The 18,272-nt window shown below is 40.2% G+C and overlaps 1 protein-coding gene across 2 annotated transcripts in view; it reads left to right on the top strand.

The window, feature by feature from the left end:
- The window catches only part of LOC124805190 (protein tramtrack, beta isoform-like), a 149,460-nt gene that overhangs the window by 28,385 nt on the left and 102,803 nt on the right, over nucleotides 1–18,272 (top strand). For both annotated transcript variants that reach the window (XM_047265687.1, XM_047265686.1), the window contains exon 5: nucleotides 6,989–7,246. In XM_047265687.1, coding sequence (XP_047121643.1) covers nucleotides 6,989–7,246 — 258 coding nt within the window. The remainder of the gene's footprint in view (nucleotides 1–6,988; nucleotides 7,247–18,272) is intronic.

Genomic DNA, 18,272 nt, shown 5'->3' with positions numbered 1-18,272 from the left:
GTACATGCAAAAAAGACTCATTTTGTGTAACTTGAGAGAACTCTATTATTCTTTCAAATGGGATAATCCCGAGGTAGAAGTAGGATTTTCAAAATTTTGTTTCTTTGGACCTAAATGATGTATCCTTGCTGGTGCTGCAGGCACACACACTGTATGTGTATGCAGTATCCACCAGAATGTTAAACTATTATTGGATGCTGTGAAAATTGAAGAATCTTATAAAGACCTAATTAAGATGTTTGTGTGCAACACGAAAAACCAAAACTGCATGCTACATCATTGCGACAGCCGTCCTGCAAATGCTGCACTAACTGAGTACTTGACTGAAAAACTAAGTGAAGATTATGATTTAGAAGAAGAAATTGTAATCAGTCAGTGGATTAACACAGACAGGGCAGAAATGATCAAACAGTCTATCAGTGTTGAAGACTACATTTCTTTATTGGTTAGGTCATTGGAAAAGCTCACCCCGCACTCGTTTATAGCAAAATCCCAATCAGCAGCCTTTAAAAGATTGAAAGAAGACCCACCACCCAAAACAGCAATTATTGTGACGGATTTCAGTGAAAATTATTCCTTTGTTATACAAAATGAGATCCAAAGTTACCACTGGAATAGAGGTGGTTGTACTCTACACCCAGTTGGAGTTTTCGTAGGAAATGAGGAAAACAATGTTTTTGTTTCCAACCACTGTTTTATTAGTGATGACCAAGAACATGACACTGGTTTTGTTAACTTTGTACAAAAAGAAATTACAAAGTGTCTGTCATTACATCATACTGACATTGACTCAGTTCACTACTTTACAGATGGTTGTGCTGGGCAGTACAAAAATAGAAACAGTTTTAAAAATTTTGACTGAACACTTGAGAGACTTTAATTTGAAGGCCCAACACTCTTTTTTTGCGACGAGTCATGGGAAGTCAATTTGTGATGGCCTAGGAGGAACTATTAAAAGAATTTTAAGGAAAGTCAGTCTACAGCTTTCAGATGGAGAACAAATAATGACAGCAATCGATGTGTATAAGTTTTGTGAAAAAATATTGAAAACATTCATTTTCACTTTATTGACAAAACAGAGGCTGATTTGCTACGGTTAAAACTAGAAAAACGTTTTTTCAGCAACCCGAACCATTCCTGGAACAAGAAGTTTTCATAACTTCAAACCACTTCCAACAAACAACCTTGAAATTAGAAGGACTACAGATAGTGTAAAACCCTCCTTAGTCTTTTCTTTCCATTCTTCTTCTGATTGGGTTCGTGTTGAACCATGCAAATCATGATGGTAACTGGTACTTTGGACAGGTAAAAACAATATTCAATGATGAAGAAGATGCAGAAATTCTATTTCTACATCCTTCAGGACCCACTTCCTTTCGTCTTCCCCTCTCCTTCCCTCTTTCCTGATGAGGCAACAGTTTGTTGCGAAAGCTTGAATTTTGTGTGTATGTTTGTGTTTGTTTGTGTGTCTATCGACCTGCCAGCGCTTTTGTTTGGTAAGTCACCTCATCTTTGTTTTTTTTTAATATATATATATATATATATATATATATATATATATATATATATAAAATATTAATATATTTTAATAGTATCATTTTTATCTTCAAATATGTATAATAAATAAACTTGCTGCAAAAATTCATGATGTTATCTAAAAGAGTTTTTAAGATAAGCAATTTTAAAGTTTTGAATACAAATTAAATTTACCATTTCCAAAGGTTCGGAAAACGCAAAACATAAAAACTTTAAAAATTTATAAAAAAAAAACTATAAGAGATACAGCAAAAAAAATTGCAGGTGTTGGCAGGATGGTATTAGAACCATTTGAGCCAAATTTCATGAAAATCTAAGGAGGTGGGTGTAAAATTTATTTTTTATTGGGTGATTTGATATGGAATGACCCTACTCATTCACACTCTGATGTGGAGTATATGTGAGTGCCTGAACCCTAACTCCCAAGTTCCATCGAAACCCTTTGATGAACAGTTTTGGTTGCTCCACACGAACAGTCAATGATAATGATACAGTTTTTCTCCTTTTCATAAACTGGAGCCCGCTGTCCGCGATATATATATATATATATATATATATATATATATATATATATATATATATATATATATATATATATATATAAAAAATACTGCCTCAATACCGTGTCCCTCGTGAGATGCGTATAGATTTATCCTGTAATTGACCGCCCTGTAAGTGTACTCAATTTAATGACCACACTTCGCTATCCGCGATTTCGTGTAACTAAATGTCCATTTGTTAGTCTGATTGTATACCGTAGTTATTTAAAACTCGCTCCTATATTTTTTCACTACGCACAATTAGCACTTCTTTACTTGTTTTTTTTTTTTTTTTAAGAGTAAACGAAAAAAATGACGCCGCATCATCAGCTTTGTCGATATAAAGCAAAACACCTCAATATGCCCAATTTTACCTCTTCTTATAGGATCAGCTACCTTACTCATTAATTACTACATATTATTTCCAATAACACTAAACAGGTATTGCCGTTATATTTTAATTGTATTCAAAAGTATGTTATTATTATTATTATTATTATTATTATGACCGACCAAATCGTAACAAATCGCGCGGCGTGCGTTTTTAACGATAGCTTTACACTTGCCCAGCCTTAATTCAAGCAGTATTATATATAAATATACAGACAGGACCGAAAGATCGATCTCTCTACTGTAACCAATAGAGGCAAATACCCTATTCAAGTTCTGTTACATCTATCTTGACTCGTATTGTTATTGCAAGTACCACACATTTGGAAAACAATATTTTGCTGATGATAGACACAAGTCCATCAGTACTGATGCAGCTAAGATCTTCTGTAATTTACTTCCGTTGTAAACTTTTTGCATATCTTTCCCCTTTTTCTTTTAGTTGTTGCCTAATGGTGCTTCTCAAGTAAGCCTTTGGAAACAAATACATCTAAGTGGTTTGGTGCAGTACAGCTGTCTATGAAACATTTGGTGCGAAGTCCATAATCATAAAAGCTGGCCAAATTCCTATATTTTCACTATTGTATGACTTGATGAACACTTTGATTGTAAATCATATATATGCATTTGATGGGTTATGCTATAAATTAGGGATGGATGATATTTAATGTAACTGTACTGTTACTGAGTTGTATCTATGAAGGAAGTAATATCTCTTACATGTCCTCATACTTGGTGAAAAAATTAAATTAGTTACTGAGTTCAATTGGTCTGATAATGTTCTGACTGTAATTACTGATAATGTGGTGAGGTTGAAAAATGCAATAAATCCAGATGAAGCCAAGCAAATATTTCAGAAAATGTTTTCAATTTGTAAGCATGAGAAGAAAAGTATGAGGAAGAAATGCACACTATTTATTTTTTTAATCCATCTTTTATTCTATATGTTTGAAAGTTTTTCAGTGTGTAGATACATCCTTTTGGAACAATGTTTTCATTTATCCACATAAATTCATCCCTCTCTACTGCCTTACGCCATCTTGGAACCAGTGTCTGTATAACCGCCCAGTAAAATTCTGGACCAACCTGTTGGAGCCACTGTTTGGCAGCGTGCACAAGGAAGTCATCATCTTCAAACCTTGTTCCACGAAGAGTCTTTCAGTTTCCCAAAGAGATGATACTCACATGGAGCCAGGCCAGGACTGCAAGGCGGGTGTTTCAGTGTTGTTCATCCGAGTTTTGTGATCGCTTCCCTGGTTTTTTTACTGACATGTGACTGTGTATTGTCGTGCAACAGCAAAACATCCTGCTTTTGCCGATGTGGTTGAACACGACTGAAGTCGAGCTTGAAGTTTCTTCAGTGTCGTCACATATGCATCAGAATTTATGGTGGTTCCACTTGGCATGATGTCCACAAGCAAGAGTCCTTCAGAATCGAAAAACACTGTAGCCTTAACTTTTCCAGAAAGTGTGGTTTTGAATTTTTTTTTTTCTTGGGTGAATTTGCATGATGCCACTCCACTGATTGCCTCTTCGTCTCTGGTGAAAAAGGATGGAGCCATGTTTCTTTGCCTGTCACAATTCTTCCAAGAAATTCACCTCCACCATTCTCGTACTGTTCCAAAAGTTCGCTGCATACCGATTTTCTTGTTTCTTTGTGAGCCACTGTCAACATCCTGGGAACCCACCTGGCACAAACCTTTTTTAACGCCAACACTTTCAGTATTCTGCAAACGCTTCCTTCCCCTATCCCAACGTAGTGTGACAATTCGTTCACTGTGATGTGTCTGTCAGCAGTCACCAATTCGTTAACTCTCTGCACATTGTCTGGAGTGTGTGCAGTAAGAGGCCTGCCGCTGTGAGGACAATCCTCAATATTGCCGTGCCTGCTTTCATCACATAACCTGCTTGCCCACCGACTACTGTTCTGTGATCGACAGCAGCATCTCCATACACCTTTTTCAACCTCTTGTGGATGTTTCCCGCTGTCTCATTTTCACAACAAAGGAATTCTATAACAGCACGTTGCTTCTGACGAACGTCAAGTATAGCAGCCATCTTGAAGACATGCTGTGACGACGCCACTCACAGGAACAGGTTGAACTAAGTTTGAAAACAAGTGGGAAGGATGTATCTACACATTGTAAAACTTTCACACATGCAGAATGAAAACTGTATTTTTACAAAAATAGTGTGCATTTCTTTTGGAGTGACCGTCGTACATGGCTATTTTTACCTAACTAACTGTCTTCATAGAACCCTGAGAAGAAATGTAGGTTTTTTTATTTTATTTTTTTTCTTCCCCCCCCCCTCCTCCCAGATATACTGTAAATATTTCAGTTTCGCCAATAAGCATTTTTGTATTAGATTTCAGTGATGAAAATATCGTTGTCATTGTAAACATGAATTGCTGGTGAGAGGAAGACTATCTTCACAAAGACACATTTGTTGTTTTGGAAACAGAACCAGATTTGTTCAATGTAGCCATGAGTTGTGCACTCTATATTCCACATTACCAACAACAGAGCTTTGTGTGATGATATTTTCAAAAGCAGCCTTTGTAATAAATGATTGTCTTTCTTGCTTAAGCACTAAAGTCTAAAAAAGATAGCGTCTTCAAATGTGAACTTGCATTTGTTGAAGGATTCACAAATACAAGGTCCGTTCAAAAAATTCTATAACTTTGTCCACAAAATTTTTCTACACTTAGCTTTTACTTGTGCATGGGCTCCTTTGAAATATTTCCTCCACAATTGATACTCTGCTCCCAACACCGTTTCCACTTCCGGAAGCAGTCTTGGTACGCCTCTTGCTGGATCACGTGAACCACCAACTGCAAATTCTTTTTTATCTCGTCTGTCATTGAAAAATCTTCATCCTTTCAATGGGGTTTTCAGCTTTGGAGGGAGGGGGGAAGTGATTTTGTTTTTTGTGCAATAGTCGTACACCAACAGGGATGAATGTGTGGGTGTGTTACCGTAATGCAATAGCCATGAATTGTCTCGCCCCATTTCAGGCCGTTTCCTTCTCACATTTTCTCGCAGGTGTTGCAACACATCCTGATAGTACCATCAATAATAGTTTGTCCCTGTGGCATGAAATCATAATGAACTAATCCTTCAAAGTCCTGCCGAGCTTTTTTTGGTCTTGGGAGTACCTTTCCCAACCTATTGTGAAGATGGAACCTTGGTCTCAACATGATAACCATAGACCCATGTTTCATCACCAGTTATGATTATCTTAAGGAACATCTTGTTCTCATTTGCGTGATCCAAAAGCTCTTCACAGATTGTGAGGTGAATGTCTTTCTGGTTTTGACTCATGAGCAGTGAGGTGAACTTTGCGGAAACACAGTGCATTCCAAGATGCTGAGTCAAGATTTCATGAAATGATCCAAATGAAATCTTACTTTCTTCTGCAATCCCTCTGACAGTCAGTCTCCAATTGGCACACACAATTTCGTTGATGTTCCTGACATGAGCATCATCAGTAAATGTCAAAGGGCATCCTGAGCTAGGGTGAACTAGGGTCATCTTTTAACTTCCATCCGGCCATTTTTGAACCATGTGAACCATTCATAACACTTGGTATGGCTTAAGCACTCATCACCATAGGCTTCCTGCATCATTTAGTGTCTCTCTGTAAAGGTTTCTGTGAGTTTCATGCAACATTTAATGCAGATATGTTGCTTCTCTAACACTACACAATGATCTACTTAATTCAGCTCTAAACGGTAACAAGCAGGCATACAACAATGAAAAAAAAAATGGCTCTGAGCGCTATGCGACTTCTGAGGTCATCATTCGCCTAGAACTTAGAACTAATTAAACCTAACTAACCTAAGGACATCACACACATCCATGTCCGAGGCAGGATTCGAACCTGCGACCGTAGCGGTCGCCCGGCTCCAGACTGTAGCGCCCAGAACCGCATGGCCACTCCGGCCGGCTACAACAATGAAACTTTCAGCAGTTACACACATTAAACATAGGTGTGTGCAGGAATGCTACCTACATTTCACTCCAACAAACCATTGGCACAAAATTACGAATGTTCTGGAATTTTTTGAACAGACCTCATACAGTATTTTGAATCTGCAATAAATCTTGAATAAACCAAAACTTGGAGGATTTCAATGACAACATAAAATACTTACAAAACAGTCCCACATTAATGCATATTATTTCATTGGTTTCAGTGTATTACTCAAACTACATGGATGCTATTTAATAATTAATATATTTCTGTAATGTACTGCCTTATTGGAACTGTGGTGTTGGAACCTATCACTCATTCTTACTTAAGAAAAAGAAAAAGAAGGCTACACAAATTAAACTGTTTGTTAGTGATACAAAATAGGATTTTAACCCAACAAATGACAGCCTGTACAGCAGAATGCTCAGAAGATGCTATTTTCCCCACAGCTTAGTTGAATATATTTTATTATCATTGTAGTTTGTAGACTATTTTTTTTGTGTGTCATCTGGTAGTGTCCGGCCTTATTAGAGCACTTTACATTCCAGGTTCTAGAGACGGAGCTAGACGGCCTTCTCGCTGCTGCAGAAATGCTGCAGGTGAAGGGACTTTCAAACGTACGCAACAAGTACGAGAAGGGCGACATACACAATGCGGAACCCCAGGGCCAGCAGCAGGCAGTGCCACTCTCTGTCGTGATGCCGCAGACCGACTCTCCTCAGTCCGGGCAACATTCGTTGGAGACTGAGGTCACTGGTAGCCCCGCGAGTCAGCGGAGAAAACGACGTAGGATTTCGGAATCGCCAGTGAGTGTGACAACTTTAGTAACCTAGGAGCATGAATTTTGGAATGTGTCAGTAATAGGTGTGGGTGAGTATCAGAATAAGAACCTGAAGGACCAAGATTGAGTCCAGTTGATGTTGGTATTTTTTCTCTTACTACGAGGGCCTTCTTCTTGTCCCCCCCCCCCCCCCCCCCAACCTGCGATAGGCTATAAATAAAAGAAAAGGTCATAGAAAACAATTATTTTATTACCAAAAGTTTTGTACACTTATGGTTACTTTTCAACATAATCACCAAAAAGATGAGAAATTTATCTTCCCTTTGGACAAGCTTTGCAGTACCTCCTTCCAAAAATGTTGCTGCCAATGATAGCAAATGAGCATTGACGTTGATTTGAAGAGCTTCGTTGGTTTGAAAGTGCTGCTCTCCTAGCCAAGTCCTCATTCAGCATTCCTCTTTGTTTGTTTTAATGAACAAATTTACATTTGACTTCAGGAATTGTGTTGATCCATGACAATGCTCGTCCACACCCTGCTGGCACAACCCATCAACTCCTTGAACAATTTCAATGGTTCGTTTTTGATCATCCGCTGTACAGTCGTGACCTGGCACCCAGCGACTTTCAACTTTTCCCTGAACTGAAGACGTGGCTAGGAGGGCAGCACTTTCAAACCAACAAAGATCTTCAAAACAACATCAGTGCTCATTTGCGGCAACATTTTTTGAAGAGGGTATTGCAAAGCGTGTCCACAGATATGATAAATGTCTCAATCTTTACAGTTATTATATTGAAAAGTAATCATAAGTGCACAAAACTTTTGGTAATAAAATAATTGTGTTTTATGAGTGTGTCTTTTATTTATAGCCTATTGGAAGTTGGGAAAAAAAAGGCCCTCGTACATTAGCAATAACTTGTTAATATGGAAATCTCAAGTTGCAATGTGACTCAGTTCACCCTACAGCTGACTGGGTCGGTCAGGTGGAAGGTAAATACATACCACCTTCAATAGGACTGTGCTAGTAAAGCACTGCAATTGTCAAACTGTCCTTTTGGTTGAGGATAGCTGTATCTTTCCGTCGCAAATACAGTATAAAGGTAATCCACCATCATTAGGGATAGTAGAGTGACATCTTTCTGCTTCCCTGCATCTAAGTCTGTAATCCGCAAGGCACCTTGCAGTGTATGGAGGACTGTACTCCTGGGCCCACTTTCAACCTACCCCCCCCCCCCCTTTTCCATTTGCGTATGAGATGTAAGAAGACTTGACTGTTGCCAAACCTCAGTATGAACTTTCTAATTTTCCTAATTTTTCTTGTTGTTAGTTTGAACATGTATGTATGAGAAAGTAATGTATTGCCTGACACTCTTTCTTAAGTATGATCTCATAATTTTAACAGTAAACTTCGTAGTACTCTTTTGTAATACTCATGTATTTATTAAACTAATCCATGCCAACTGCACCGCTCTTCTTCAGATCTACTCTACTAATCAGTTTTATTTTTTTTTTTTATTTGTGGCTGCCAGGCACGATTTTCCTGTATTTATTTTCTGCTTTGCGCATTTCGGGAAATAATTCCTTTTCTCAAGTTAAAAATGCCGTAGTATGTGAAAAATAAAACCACTGAAGAATTGGAATTATTTGCCAAAACGTATCTTGCAGAAAATAAAGGAAATTCTGACTTGACAGTAGCCAATGTTATAAACTACCAAACAAAACAATAGAGATAGCAGGTAAGACTCTCCCTGACTGATGGACAGTTATTGAGAATTGTTTGAAAGAGTGTTTTGTAAACCACTTCTTTTCATGAATTAGTTACACTTCCTTATGATTCTCCCAATAAATATCACACTGGAATGTACGTTTTGTACAAACAAGATAGCGGTGGATGCTATTCTTTGATATTTTTTGGTTGTGACTATTTCCAGTAACTTGTCATCAGTAGTGTAACCAAAGCTTAGAAGATGTACTAGTTCATCAGAAAAGAAAACAAATACTAATTTGGGAAACATCTGAGGAAGTGAAAATTAAGTAGGTGGTTGACAGTGGACATTTGCATTTAATTACAACACTGTACCTCACCACTCATGACCCTGTCTCAATCTCTGCATTTCTCACTTGTGGCCGAATTGCAGATTTCATACAAATGTAATCTAACGACAGTGTCTCAGAGGGTCCAGTCCACCTCTTGCTCGAACCTGACGATACTGCCTGTCTGTTTGGGTCCATGATACCAAATTTGCTGATGAAACTCGCTCTCTGATCTTTAGTAATCAATTTCTTATTGGCACACAGTTACAATACTAAACAGTCCTTTCATCTGCAAAATGTCCAGGATGCTGCAGGAATTAATTTTGAAACTATTCATTGTCTACTATCAGCTCTCAAATCTTTGTCACATAAATTGACAAAATTCTTACAATACCTTAATTTTATTATACAGTGAACACGTGAAGTAAAGGAAATATGAATAACAAGAGACGGAAAAGGTGTTCTTCTATACTTACTGTGTAAATTCATTTCACAGTCAACTTTCTCATCCTCCACTCTCTGCTTTAGGAGATCTGTAAAACATCTGGTACATATGAGCAGTACAGTAGCATATTAAAGACTTCTTGATTAACCTGCCATCATTTAAAAGATAACATTGCATAGCATATGACATATTCTTTTCCCTCTCATACTGTGCTCTCTCTCTCTCTCTCTCTCTCTCTCTCTCTCTCTCTCTCTCTCTCTCTGGCTCCCTCCCTCCCTCCCCTTTTTCCATAAGCTATGCTATTGAAATAAAATATGTATCACTTTCATCATGCACTCAACGTCTGCAAAATGAAAGTGCAGTGCCTGTATAGTGCACACTATCTCCTTACCTACTGACACAATTTTTTTTCCGTTTTTTGTGTGTGTGTGTGTTGTGTTGTTTATTTTCATATTTTCGACGAAGACCTGGTTGGCAGAAAGCTTACTTTCCGATAGGCTTTTTGTTATGCCTACCTGTGACTCAGCATCTCCGCTATATTGTGAGCAGCAACTATCCTTTTCATAATATTGTTACATTTCATCCTGGATTTTACCATAATTTTATTTAGATTACTAAAATCTTTAAAAGCATAGCTCTCATTTTGATGGCTATAAGGATTGTATATGCTCTTTCTCTTTATAAGTGCAATACATAGTCCAGGTAAACAGACTACTTGCATTTTTCTTTCTAACTTTTGCTATAGCAAAATCTGCATCATGTGTGAGGAACATACACTGCGCCACGAGGAACTTACGTTAGACGTTTTTCAACCCTTCCTCAGTCATTTATCAACTGACGTAACTCCACTATTGTGAAATCCTTATTTTGGTTATTCATCTTACAACATTATTCACACATCACTGCACATCTTCATAGGAACCATTGTTCCTTTTGGTTTTTGTGCAAAATATTTTTCTTCAGTTTGCTTCATTCGTAAATATTTGTTCCTTTGTAAACATTCTATTTTACCTTATTGGATTTGTTTTCTTTACCAACGTCACTGATTACATTAGCTCAAACAGTTGTTAAAGCGGCCATAATTTTAGTTCGTTACGTGTTCAGTAGATCATTTGAATGACCCTTTTATCGAAATGATGTGGAATGATTCATGTATGGAAGGATATGTGGGCAATAAACAGTTTAGATAAAAAGAGAATAGGAGCTTTTGAATTGTGGTGCTACAGAAGAATGCTGAAAATTAGATGGGTCGATTGCCTAACTAGTGAGGAGGTATTGAATAGAAAGGGAGACAAGAAATTTGTGGCACAACTTGACCAGAAGGAGGTATCAGTTGATGGACACTTTCAGAGATGTCAAGGAATCACAAATTTAATATTGGAGGGAAGTAGGAATGGTAAAAATCTAGAAGCAGACCAAGAGATGACTACAGTAAGCAGATTCAAAAAGAAGTAGGTTGCAGTAGTTATTCAGAGATGAAGAGGTTCGCACAAGATAGAGTAGCATGGAGAGCTGTATCAAATTAGTCTTCAGGCTGAAGACTGCAGCAACAGCAATAACAACAACAGTATTGTCTACAAAAAGTACTAATTCTGCTTGTTGAATGTTCAGTGAAGGTCATTCACATGTACACACATCAAAAAAAGTTTTGCGTCACCTCAGTTCAGAGAGTTCTCGAACCTGTGCAGAAAATTGGAATAGAGATCATTATAAACATCATTTCTGCCCTTTTTATTGCTCATGAAAACCACACATTTCATGTTGTATCACCATACAGCAACACCTTCAGAGGTGGTGGTCCAGATTGCTGTACACACTGGTACCTCTAATACCCAGTTGCATGTCCTCTTGCATTGATGCATGCCTGTATTTGTCATGGCATACTATCCACAAGTTCATCAAGGCAGTGTTGGTCCAGATTGTCCCACTCCTCAACTGCGATTTGCCGTAGGTTCCTCTGAGTGGTTGGTGAGTCACGTCGTCCATAAACAGTCCTTTTCAATCTATCCCAGGCATGTTCAATAGGGTTCATGTCTGGAGAACATGCTGGCCACTCTAGTCGAGCAATGTCGTTATCCTGAAGGAAGTCATTCACAAGACGTGCATGATTAGGGCGCGAGTTGTCATCCATGAAGACAAATACCTCGCCAATATGCTGCCGATATGGTTGCACTATCGGTCGGAGGATGGCATTCACGTATCGACACCCATTATGGCACCTTCCATGACCAGCAGCGGCGTACTTCGGCCCCACATAATGCCACTGCAATACAGCAGGGAACCTCCACCTTGCTGCACTCACTGTACAGTGTGTCTAAGGCGTTCAGCCTGACTGAGTTGCTGCCAACACATCTCCGACGATTGTCTGGTTGAAGCCATAAGCGGCACTCATTGGTGAAGAGAATGTGGTGCCAATCCTGAGCGGTCCATTCGGCATGTTGTTGGGCCCATCTATACCTTGCTGCATGGTGTCGTGGTTGCAAAGACGGACCTCGCTATGGATGTCGGGAGTGAAGTTGTGCATCATGCAGCCTATTGTGAAAAATTTGAGTCGTAACACGACGTCCTGTGGCTGCACAAAAAGCATTGTTCAACATGGTGGCGTTGCTGTCAGTGTTCCTCTAACCCATAAGCTGTAGGTGGTGGTCATCCACTGCAGTAGTAGCCCTCGGTTGGCCTGAGCGAGGCATGGTATCGACAGTTCCTGTCTCTCTCTATCTCCTGCATGTCCAAACAACATCGCTTTGGTTCACTCCGAGACCCAAGCACGACTCACGTCCTGTCGTCACAGCTTGAATTCTGCCAGTACCTCGTCTCCTACCTTCCAAACTTTACAGTTCTGCTAGATTCGCAGGAGAGCTTCTGTAAAGTTTGGAAGGTAGGAGACGAGGTACTGGCAGAAGTAAAGCTGTGAGGACGGGGCGTGAGTCGTGCTTGAGTAGCTCAGTTGGTAGAGCACTTGCCCGCGAAAGGCAAAGATCCTGAGTTTGAGTCTCGGTCCGGCACACAGTTTTAATCTGCCAGAAAGTTTCAAAACTTAAGTTGCAAATAACATGCTCCGTTTACAACAACAAAACATAGAGTGCACAAAAATGTCTGCCGACAGCAAAGTGTATCAAAGACCTTAGGACAAAGACTGTGCAGTACTTTGTAACAGCGAACTGCTTTCAAAGAGCATGATGTCACAACTGTTTACATTTCTAACAGGTTGCGGGAAAGTATTTCAAATGGTGGTTTGAGAAGTGTTACTTAAAAAGTAAATTTTCTTTTAAGCAAGATGAATTATATTACGTGTGAGAATGTGTGATGAATTTCTTAATCGCACAGTGTTTGACTCTCACTCAAAAGTTAGCACTTTGAGGACCAGCCACTTAGAAACATTTTGGGGCCAGAAGACCAGACATTTTTGTCATTAATTAAAATTTTACTGCGACATTTGTGTTTGACATATCTTAGAGGATAATAGACGCAAAAAAAGAAAAAAAAACTGATATTGTACATGAAAGCTTAGCTTTTCTTGTAGCGATACTGTATATATATATATATTGATTCAAACCATTAATTTTTCCTATTTTGTGTGTTCATGCTATTTAACAGTGATGTTGCTATTGGATGACTACATCACGTGTTCTGTGCTCTGAATATCTGCTGTCATTGGCTGGTGAGATTATGTGATGTGAGCTATGATTGGCTGACAAAACCCATCACTGTCTTGACTTCAGTGCTTCAGAAATTAACATGCTATGTTTGATGGAATTTGTATTTATACTTTCACAATAGTAAAATGCAGTGTCTGTGTAGCTGTGCATCAAAGATCTTCCCAAAACTTTCTTTTCCCGGGTTTCATTTTCTAAAGTGCCAAGAACTCTTGCGCTGGTGTATAAACCCTTTACCATGCAAAGGATTGATAAGTTTCACAGTAATTTTTGAAAACGGCCACAAGTTGCACTTACAAGGGAACGGACCAATAAGACATGTCGAAACCTACCCTGAAATTTGCAACTAGGCATACACACAGCCGAGGTTGGTGGTACATTTGTAAATAGGAAACATGACACAACCCAATTGTAATTTGTGAAGGAAGTGTCGTGTTACTGTTCGTTGATAGTTTCTCTGACACTACAGTACACAGTCACTAATCCCTCGAAATAGCAACTCAAGTAACATTATTACAAATTATCAGTTGCTTTTTGTGGTATTGGTAAGTATTGACAATATAGATAAAGCGCAAATTAATATTTATTGCACTTTCGTAAGGATGATGAAAAATCTGTGGATGTAATGGGATTCCGCTTGGAACTACTAGAGTGATTCAACCTCTCGATAAAGAATTTTTTCGTCAGTGGAAAGCATTTTTCAGGAAAGTATCAGACAACATAATTTCTGATACCTCTCTCTCATTTCAGGTTTACAAGCGGACCAGTATTCTTAAGCTCATTTGTGCATTACCAGTTTTCTTTGCCACGCTTTACGAATTTGATTAAGTATGCCTGGTATGCAGCGCAGTATGCAGAACAATAGCTGGGACCATTTCTGAGTCCATCCCAGTTCTGTCTAAATAAAACTAGTGGTTATAGCGAAGTGCCTGACTGCATCAATTTTTCCTTTGCCCGGTGTGCCTGGTGCAAGAAAAATGTTTGTTTTTGTCTTTCAGTTGACACTTCACATTTTTGTGACAACTACAGGGAATAAACGAAGAACTGTTTCACTGATAGTCAAATGTACAACATTCAAACATTATTATAAGGAATGGCCTACAGGAATTGTCATAAAATGTAGTATTGCAAGACACATCTCATCATCTCATTTCAAAAAATTAAAACTCCTCATTGATGGAAGTTGTCTGTGACATCAAACACTGCCATGATTTTGTTTTCTGTGCTAGCTACTTTGTCAGAATTACATGTGCAAGAATTGAACTGTTGATATGCAGTTGTTCAAAAAAATGTTGGTATAGCTTAAGCCAGGTTTTCACGGGAGCAAACAAAATAACAAGCATTAGCAAAAGAGAATTCTATCTGGTGTACCCAGTAGGCCTCTTGCAGGTCTTTCAACTGGATGTCACTGCAACCACTTACGTGTCCCTAACCTTCCCCAGGTACCCAATTGGAAAACTGAGACCTGCGGTTTAAAGTGGAATCCGAACCACTCCAACATCTGTGAGAAGTGAATGCTCAGTTAAAATCATGAATATGACCATTAGACCTTACACGTACATGTATTGGAAATACTAGTTGTGTTGCCTCTTTGAGATGATGCTTGATGTCAGTAATTAGTGTTCTGTTTACAAATTTCCCCTCAGTGGTTATGAGAAGCCAGGTAAAAATGGTAGCCGACATACAAGGAAAATCTTGAACCAGTGCTAAGGAGAGATGGAGATGCAATTCTGTGTAAAGTGCACGCTTCCATACAAATTGAGACACTTAAATTCTGCTTACTCCGTTAAGAACAGTGTGCTTGCCATACAATATAATCTTCACTGAATAGCAGAGTTGCGCATTGTGGCTCTAACAAGATAGAGTTGTATCCTGTATTCCTAATACTAGCTCCAAAAACTAAAAACTGGTAACACAGTATTCATAGGCAGTGTTCACTATCTCGTGTTTTCTTCTGTTTCCTCCAATATAAACATTTCTTCCCATATACAAGCGAATGGTAGCGAACTTTCTGCAAATGCTCATTCAAGTAACATGCTTTTGGTAATGGAGGAAAGTATGTGTGTTTGGTGCAGGAGGGGGGTGGGGGTACTGTAGAGGGATTCCAGGGCTTGACTACCGTAAATAGACAGAAACGGATGTGTGTGGCGGCAGTTATGAAGAGATGAAGAGGCTTGCATGGGATCGACTACCATGAAGAACTGCATCTCGAACCAGTCTTTGGACTAAAGACCACAGCAACAACATCTTGACTCCAATTATAGCCATGTGGAAGAGAAGTTAAGTACGAACTGCCCCTGTATTCATGAATGACCCTCTGACCAAAACGTTACTGCCGTCAGCGACGTGTTCGCTTCCATTCGCTCTGTCATAAACCAGGCTTTAGGTGCTTAAAATTGGTGTCTGTGAACTCTGGATAATTCCGCTATGTGGCATTGCACGAGTGATTCGTCGAGTTGTGCGCTAGGCAGGCAGGGATGTACAAATCAGTGTTATGAGCTGTTCTTCTTGTGGCAAAAATGTGTAACTTCAACAATTTTTTTTACAAAATACTTGCAGTGTTTCTTAGCAGCCAACATTTTGGCAGTGCATTTCTTTCATTGTCTTCTCCCTGTGTAAAAAATTTCAGGGTAGGTTTCAACATGTCTTATTGGACCATTCCCTTGTTTGTATTTCGTACTTACCAGTTTCGCTCTTCAGATGACTGCAAAAGATATGAATTGAGATAATATGGAAAATGTACATTGACGTTACATAAAGTGCATGTTCTGTTTCCAGTACGGTAACTTATGTTTGAAATTGTCTGACAGCTCTAAAGATTAAACTGGCTGTACTGTAGTACTTAAACTTACATTAAAAGTACAGCAGTAAATGATGACATTGGTAGTGCCAAAAATTAAATTGGCTGTGCAACGGTACAAATCAATAAATATAAAATACAAAGTGCGACTTGGTGCTGGTTTCAAAAACTTAATTTTAACAGTTGCTCCCCCTGCATGCAATTCCTGCTCTTGCTAAAGTTTTATACACTCCTGGAAATTGAAATAAGAACACCGTGAATTCATTGTCCCAGGAAGGGGAAACTTTATTAACACATTCCTGGGGTCAGATACATCACATGATCACACTGACAGAACCACAGGCACATAGACACAGGCAACAGAGCATGCACAATGTCGGCACTAGTACAGTGTATATCCACCTTTCGCAGCAATGCAGGCTGCTATTCTCCCATGGAGACGATCGTAGAGATGCTGGATGTAGTCCTGTGGAATGGCTTGCCATGCCATTTCCACCTGGCGCCTCAGTTGGACCAGCGTTCATGCTGGACGTGCAGACCGCGTGAGACAACGCTTCATCCAGTCCCAAACATGCTCAATGGGGGACAGATCCGGAGATCTTGCTGGCCAGGGTAGTTGACTTACACCTTCTAGAGCACGTTGGGTGGCACGGGATACATGCGGACGTGCATTGTCCTGTTGGAACAGCAAGTTCCCTTGCCGGTCTAGGAATGGTAGAACGATGGGTTCGATGACGGTTTGGATGTACCGTGCACTATTCAGTGTCCCCTCGACGATCACCAGTGGTGTACAGCCAGTGTAGGAGATCGCTCCCCACACCATGATGCCGGGTGTTGGCCCTGTGTGCCTCGGTCGTATGCAGTCCTGATTGTGGCGCTCACCTGCACGGCGCCAAACACGCATACGACCATCATTGGCACCAAGGCAGAAGCGACTCTCATCGCTGAAGACGACACGTCTCCATTCGTCCCTCCATTCACGCCTGTCGCGACACCACTGGAGGCGGACTGCACGATGTTGGGGCGTGAGCGGAAGACGGCCTAACGGTGTGCGGGACCGTAGCCCAGCTTCATGGAGACGGTTGCGAATGGTCCTCGCCGATACCCCAGGAGCAACAGTGTCCCTAATTTGCTGGGAAGTGGCGGTGCGGTCCCCTACGGCACTGCGTAGGATCCTACGGTCTTGGCGTGCATCCGTGCGTCGCTGCGGTCCGGTCCCAGGTCGACAGGCACGTGCACCTTCCGCCGACCACTGGCGACAACATCGATGTACTGTGGAGACCTCACGCCCCACGTGTTGAGCAATTCGGCGGTACGTCCACCCGGCCTCCCGCATGCCCACTATACGCCCTCGCTCAAAGTCCGTCAACTGCACATACGGTTCACGTCCACGCTGTCGCGGCATGCTACCAGTGTTAAAGACTGCGATGGATCTCCATATGCAACGGCAAACTGGCTGACACTGACGGCGGCGGTGCACAAATGCTGCGCAGCTAGCGCCATTCGACGGCCAACACCGCGGTTCCTGGTGTGTCCGCTGCGCCGTGCGTGTGATCATTGCTTGTACAGCCCTCTCGCAGTGTCCGGAGCAAGTATGGTGGGTCTGACACACCGGTGTCAATGTGTTCTTTTTTCCATTTCCAGGAGTGTAGTTCAAAGGGAAAGTATACTGTATGGAAAAAATGTATTTTCACCCAGGAAAAAGTGTCTTTAACTAGGAAATCTGGGAATTTTTTTCCTTGTCCGCCTGTGCACCCTGTCATGATGCTGTAAGATCTCCATATACCCCACACCAGTGTATGCTGTTGCAGCTTTTACTAAAATATTACTAGCTGCATTTAGCTGTTGCAACAATGAATGCGTGCCTTCTGTGATAGGATGGGTCTCTCGCCGATGTGGACAAGGAAACATCAGAATAATTTGCTCCATAAGAAATTCAAATTGCGATCTAGAGGAGGAAGATTTAACTGCAATATTCTGTAATTTGCTTACAGATGGTGGCAGGCTGTGTGTTTTGTGTGTAAATCATTTTTGATCATCTGTTGGGCCAGGCCCCTCGTCCACTGGATATCTCAGTTCTGGCGTTGTAGACATTCACAAACACATTCTTCAATTCAT

Source organism: Schistocerca piceifrons, chromosome 7 (assembly GCF_021461385.2).
Source record: "Schistocerca piceifrons isolate TAMUIC-IGC-003096 chromosome 7, iqSchPice1.1, whole genome shotgun sequence".
NCBI classification, from domain to species: Eukaryota; Metazoa; Arthropoda; class Insecta; order Orthoptera; family Acrididae; genus Schistocerca; species Schistocerca piceifrons.
This window is presented reverse-complemented; position numbering and strand designations above follow the sequence as displayed.